Raw genomic sequence first — 6,923 nt, 5'->3', positions numbered from 1 at the left:
CCTGCTGATGCACAGTGACCACTGCTTTCCCAAGTGGGTAAAAGACTCATCCAATGGACCTTTCTAGATTTTTGTATGAATAAAGGCATAGAAAGCCATTTAAAACTGAATTTTGTTCATTTCTGCATTTATTTTTTGTTTATTCCTTTTTCCTCCCTTCTTCCATCCTACCTCCTCCTCTACCTACCATCCCTGGACTAGATGAAAAGTCTTTGACCTTGGCTAGTGAGGAGATTGGTTCCACTTGGTTCTTTTTTTTTTTTTTTTTTTTTTGAGATTTTATTTATTTATTTGAGAGAGAGAACATGAGTGGAGGGGGAGAGGGAGAGAGTAGGGGAGGGAGACGGGGAGGGGCAGAGGGAGAGGCAGACTCCCCACTGAGCAAGGAGCCGGATGCAGGGCTCCATCCCAGGACCCTGGGACCATGACCTGAGCCAAAGGTAGATGCTCAATCAACCGAGCCACCCAGGCACCCCTCCGCTTGGTTCTAAGAGAGGAATATTTCATCCTGATTCTTCTCTGGGCATGGAAGAGGAGAAGAACAGAAATTTCAGATTGGTTTTGGAGTTCTAAAAGCAGAGGGAACTGAAACTGCTTCTCTACCAGTGCCCGGGATGGGCAAAACAGCAGAAACTCTCAATAGGTTTGGGGTTCTGATCTCAGTGGGGACTGGGGGAGGGGAGGTAAGACTTCAGACTAGAAATGGCTGTGTGGCCTGGGCAAATGGGCCTGAGAAATCTTCACAGCAGACCCCTATACCCAGCTAAGTATGTGTACAGTAAATGATTCCTCTTAATACATCCCAGGCATAGTGAGGGGTAGCAACCACCCAATGGGGTTCCATTGGGCCTAGTATGATGAGCAACACCAGGAACCCCATGCTCTTGGAGGAGGTGCACAGCGAGCTCAGAGAGCCACAGACCTAGGAGAGGGACCCAGCCCTAAGGAGGGATGACTCAGGTGGGACCTGTGTGGATTTGCTAAAGACCAGGGAAGAATGAAGACTTCCTAGCAGAGGCCAGACATTCCACCTGCCCCTCTCTACCACCCGCTCTGGTACTTTAACATAAGATACCAGAACTTTGATGTAACATTGACTAAGATTTAAGTGCTACTACTCAAATCAGAGTGGGAGCTCAGATCAGAAATCAAGCTCATTTATAGAGAACTAAGTGCTCATATTTTTCATACCTGAATTTGTGCAAATATGTTATCTGCCTGGATTTTGGTAAAATAGTTTGCAGATGTACGGGGAGTACTGGGACCTGACTACCTGACTGGGGAATACCATGACCTGGGCTCCCAGTACCATGCCAAGGACCATTTGATTCATTTCATGAAGGCAGAGAAGATTGCTGCCAGAAAAGTCACTGAGCAGTGGTCAAGCAGTTCCATAAATCCAAAATCAAGGTCCTACTGCCTCACCAGGCCCAGTGTAGACAGTAAAAGCCATGCTTCACCACCAAGAGGTCCAACATCGTTATTTATTTATTTATTTATTTATTTATTTATTTATTTATTTAATATATTTTTTCCAACACCTTTTAGATGCAGGGCCCTTTCCATCCCCAGGTCTGCTCAGATAAATTCCTTGGGGGGAAAAAAACCATACTCTCCACCTAGGGAATGTGTCAAGTGGAGATAAGAAAGATGGGTAGAGGTTAGGGATTAATCCAACAAAAAAGAGAAAGAGAGTTCTAGGCAACGGGAGGAGCAGTGTGCCCTCTTATTTTCAGAAAACTATGAAGTAGTTCACTTTGAGTAAAGTCGCATCTAAAATAATTTTTGTTTGTATATTTTTTATGCCATTAAAGGGACAAGTCTCAAAAGTTACCAAAACCCACTGGTTTCTGGTTAGCTGGAACGTGTTCTTCACTCCATGATGTTAGTTCCCTTACCCAACTTTGCATAACATTGGGCATCAATTTGAATTGTTTTAGCAGAAATCTGTTGGAGTATCTGCCATTTCTCAATGACCACAGTGAATTGCTCTTCCATGAAAGTGGACTCCTGGCAACCTTGTTTGTGATAGATGATCCTGGGCGATTATAAATCAGATCGAGGGAGACATCTGGCTCCATCTGAACCAATCAGATTCTCCCCTGGAAATGAAGTTTGGTGGCTAAGCAACAGCTAGTTACTCTCAGGGTGCAGCTGGAACTGAGGCACACATAAACCCCAAGAGCTGACTTTTCTTCCACTGAACAGAGATGTGAAGAAAGAGAAGAGAAAAAGAGATGGGCAGGGAGACCTGGCACCACGGAACCATCTACTCCACAAAGAGAGAGAGAGGAGTCAGAGAGGGTGCCTTCGTTCTGAGTGCAGTCCTGCGGGAGACCCAGCCACATTCCCACCTTTGGCTTCTGAGACACACCCCGTATATCCTTACATACCTTCCCCTCTCCACCTCCACCTACCTTTTGTGAAGCTAGTTCAAGTAAATCCCATTACTTGCAAGAAAGAGTTCAAAGATAAAATAGTGATTATTTATGTGCCTTTGTTTTCTGGTGGGACAGTCAGTTCCTGCTACATGCCCAAACAGCAATGATGCAAAACCTCAAAATAAAATTATTCCCTGTTTGAAATGCATGCCTATGACTCAGCAGTTTTCCTCTCAGAGTCCCTGCAAAGTCCTGGTAAATCTCAGCCAATGGCTGCCCTCTCCTTGTTCCCCACCAGATTCAGTTGGCTGCTTCTGCAACTTCACACTAACTTGCCGGGGGCACATCAGATGAGTAAGTCGTCTAACACATAGGGATGCGATGGGGAACAACGCAGACCAAACACCTACCCATCCAGAGCTTCTAGCTTCTACCTGGAATTAAACACACAATTATAATTCCATTTAGGTGTTGTTTAGCCATGAGGAAGTACAGCATGCCAGAAAGACACATGGCAGGGGGTGCCTAACCCAGTCAGGGAGGGGTGGAAGAGGAGGAGTGATTTGACAAGAGGAAACACAATCCCCAAACGGTCAAAGCCATCGATTACATTCATCTACTGTGTGTCAGACATGGTTCTAAGTACTTTGCATGTATGAGATCATTTAATCCTCACAAGTTTATATGGTGAACACTATGATTAGCTCCATTTTATAGATGATTCAGGCCCATCACAGAAAGATTAATAAGCATGCTGAGAACATACAACTAGTAATGATGGAGCTGAAATTCAAACCCAGGCAGTTTGAATAATAATTATTTATTGATGGGGGCGCCTGGGTGGCACAGCGGTTAAGCGTCTGCCTTCGGCTCAGGGCGTGATCCCGGCATTATGGGATCGAGCCCCACATCAGGCTCCTCTGCTATGAGCCTGCTTCTTCCTCTCCCACTCCCCTTGCTTGTGTTCCCTCTCTCGCTGGCTGTCTCTATCTCTGTCAAATAAATAAATAAAATCTTTAAAAAATAATTATTTATTGATGGAACAGTTACAAACTGGACAAAGCACAACAATGTTTAATCCCTCCACTGAAACCCATACTGGTCATTTTTATCTCTAAAATGTAACTATCCTTAGGCCTTGAAATGAGAGTCTAGTGGTACTCAACTGTATATGCAAAGTTAATGTCAAGATATAGAAAGAGCATTTTGAGGCAATTCTGCCATGTTATCACACTCCAGATAGTAATGACCGGCAGCCACATTATTATCAGCAGTGACCTCTACATATCAGGGGAGCAGGAAAACAAACAGGACCATTTCAAGGTTGCGCCAGCTGCCAGCTGAAATTACCCCATTAAAGGGAACTCCAGAGGAGCGGTTGCTGGGTAACAGGAGAAGCTTGTTGACATGCAGCTCTCCTTTTCAGGAAATCTATCCATGCAGATTTCTATTTCCACAATTTTCAGATTGGTTTGTAGCTTCATCAGAAAACAATTATTTGGTTATTCTATTTCACAAAACGTACTGCAGCATTTACTCCTGAGAAGCCATTGAGAGGTGAACCAACTTCGGGCTGAAGGTTTAATTACCAGGATTTGAGTGGTTTTTGGCTACACTATATTTCCTACTAAAAAGAAGAGGGCAACACTTTTTTTTTCAGAGTGACATGCTTTTGTATGTTTTCCAAAATTGCATTTAGAATTCATTAACAAAGTAAGGTATTCTACTTTGGAAGTTTTTTATTTCTGTTCTTCTTTCCTTCTGGTCTTTATCCCCACCCCCCCCCCCCCCCACTTCTAGCTCACATCTATACAGTGCATCTCTGATCATTGTCCTCCTGGAAACTTTCTAATATTTAAGTAAGAGATAATGGCCTAATTTGTGCATACGAACTCTCAGAGAGATGATAGGTTTATTTTGATCTAATCTCTCCTCTCTCTTGATATTAACTGTGTGATAATCATTAGGACTGCTCACAAATACCCCGGCACCCCTGTTTCTGGCACATGGTAGGACTGTGCTTCTCACCGACCTTGAAGCTATGCATGATCACATGACCTGCTTTGTCCAGTAGAATATGAGCAGAGTGATGTGAATGTATTAAGAGCATGTAAGGCAATAATAATGGAAATTTACAAGTTTTGACAAAAATGTGGAGAAATCGGAACCCTCGTATATTGCTGGAAGAAACAAAAAAATGGTGTAGCTGTTGTGGAAAACAGTTTGGTGCTTTCCCAAGAAATTGAACATAGAATTACCATATGACCCAGCAATTCCGCTCCTAGATATATACTCAAAAGAACTGAAAACAGGTATTTTTTTTTAAGATGTTATTTTCCATTTGAGAGAGAGAGAATGAGCAAGGGGAGGGGCAGAGGGCCAGGGAGAAGGACAAGCAGACTCCCTACTGAGCATGGAGCCAGACATGGGACTCGATCCCACAACCCTGAGATCACGACCTGAGCCGAAGTCCGACATTTAACTGACTGAGTCACCCAGGCACCCTGTTTAAATAAAATTTGTACACGAACGTTCATAGCAGCTATATTCACAATTGTCAAAGGTGGTGGGGGGCGGGGTGGCACGCGGGGGAGGGGAGGTGGGCAAGATGGCGCCGGGCGAGTGATTCACCCTAGATACGTCCAGCCACCGCTGAGACACCGGGGCGGGGGTCCTGCCCTCACTGCTGCCCTTCCTCCTCTCCCCCACCCCTGGAGACCTCCTCCTACCTTTCCTCCCTCTACCTCGGGTTGGGGGTGGGGGAGCGGGCCTGGTTCCCGGGACACCATGTCGGACTCTGAGGAGGAGAGCCAGGACCGGCAACTGAAAATCGTCATGCTGGGGGATGGCACCTCCGGGAAAACCTCCTTAGCTACGTGTTTCGCTCAAGAATTTTTTGGGAAACAGTACAAACAAACTATAGGACTGGATTTCTTTTTGAGAAGGATAACATTGCCAGGGAACTTGAATGTTACTCTTCAAGTTTGGGATATAGGAGGACAGACAATAGGAGGCAAGATGTTGGATAAATATATCTATGGAGCACAGGGAATCCTCTTGGTATATGATACTACAAATTATCAAAGCTTTGAGAATTTAGAAGACTGGTATTCTGTGGTGAAGAACGTGAGCAAGGAGTTAGAAACTCGGCCACTGGTCGCCTTGGTGGGCAATAAAAAACGAGATCATAGAATAAAGTATTAAGTCACACAGAATGTTACATTTGTAAAATGAAAAGATTATAAGATGAACATTTTCCTGGATATTATTTACTGCATAATCTGTCACTGGCATGATTTCATATGGTCGTGTAATAAAAGATCTTGAAATCTGTGTTAAAAAAAAAATTGTCAAAGGTAGAAACAACCCAAATGTCCACCAACTGACAAATAAACGAAATGAGGCATACACTCATCATGGGATATTATACAGCCATAAATAGAAATGAAGTACTGATATAGGTTACAACATGAGTGAAGCTTGAAAACATGATCCTAACTGAAAGAAACCATATGCAAAAGGCTACAAATTGTATGATTCCATTTATATGAAATATACAGAATAAGCAAATAAAGAAAGCAGATTAGCAATTGCTAGGGGTTGGGGATGAGGGGTCGGGGCAGGGAATGTGCTTAATGGGTGTGGGATTTCCATTTGGGATGATAAAAATGTTATGGAACTAGATAGTAGTGTTGGTTTCAAAACACTGCGAATATATACTTAATGCCACTGAATTATACACATTGGTTAAAATAGTACATTTTATATAATGTGTGTTATGTTATAATTTTAAAAAATGAATGCGTGTGTGTGTGTGTGTGTGTGTGTGTGTGCAGCTTGCAGACTAGCAAGGGAGATAAACATGTTAACCAAAAGATGCTCTTCTGTGTGATGATGCCGTAATGGAGGTAGATTAGGAGCTATAGTGGAGGCACAAATGCTAGAATGGCCAATTCCATCCTGGAAACTCAGAGAAGGCTACCCAAGACAGCAAATATTGAATTACATTTTAAAAGATGTATAAAAGTTTGCCAGCTAGTGAAAGGGAGAGATTCACTGAAGTTTGATGGAAGAGCTTGTGCTCTGTGCAATGATACACGGACGACACAGCGTGGCATGTGGCACGAAATGACAATCATTAGATAATAAGGTGTAAGGTGATAAGTGCTGGAAAGGGGACTAGAGAAGTCAACAAGTATCTGGAGTTTAGACCCAATCTTGTAGCAAGCCCTTTCTAATTTTTCCATTCATGCCATACGTGGAAAATGAAAACACATATGGCACAAGGAGGTAAAAAGTTGAGGCTTCTTGTGACTGACAACACACCTGGCCCAACCTTGGTCATCACCCTTGGCATTCTTTATCCAATTGTGTAACACACAATTGGGGGCACATGTTTTGGGAAGCTCTCCTATGAGTAATGGAGTAACACTGAAGATTTTTAAGCTAGGAAATAATATGATAAGATTTGGAAAATAAATTATAGTTTGGAAAATAAAGGAATATGAAGAACAAGATTGAAGTCCAAAAGATCTAGAAGGA

The 6,923-nt window shown here is 43.0% G+C and overlaps 1 protein-coding gene across 1 annotated transcript; it reads left to right on the top strand.

Annotated features, from left to right (window-relative positions):
• The first annotated feature begins 5,087 nt into the window (after positions 1 to 5,087).
• On the top strand, positions 5,088 to 5,627 carry LOC103667970 (ras-related protein Rab-28-like). The gene has a single exon (XM_040623863.1). The coding sequence runs from the start codon at positions 5,169 to 5,171 to the stop codon at positions 5,583 to 5,585; it is 417 nt and encodes a 138-aa protein (XP_040479797.1). The 5' UTR covers positions 5,088 to 5,168; the 3' UTR covers positions 5,586 to 5,627.
• Positions 5,628 to 6,923: the final 1,296 nt, after the last annotated feature.

The sequence above is a fragment of the Ursus maritimus genome, unplaced genomic scaffold (genome assembly GCF_017311325.1).
Source record: "Ursus maritimus isolate PB19 unplaced genomic scaffold, ASM1731132v1 scaffold_7, whole genome shotgun sequence".
NCBI classification, from domain to species: domain Eukaryota; kingdom Metazoa; phylum Chordata; class Mammalia; order Carnivora; family Ursidae; genus Ursus; species Ursus maritimus.
This window is presented reverse-complemented; position numbering and strand designations above follow the sequence as displayed.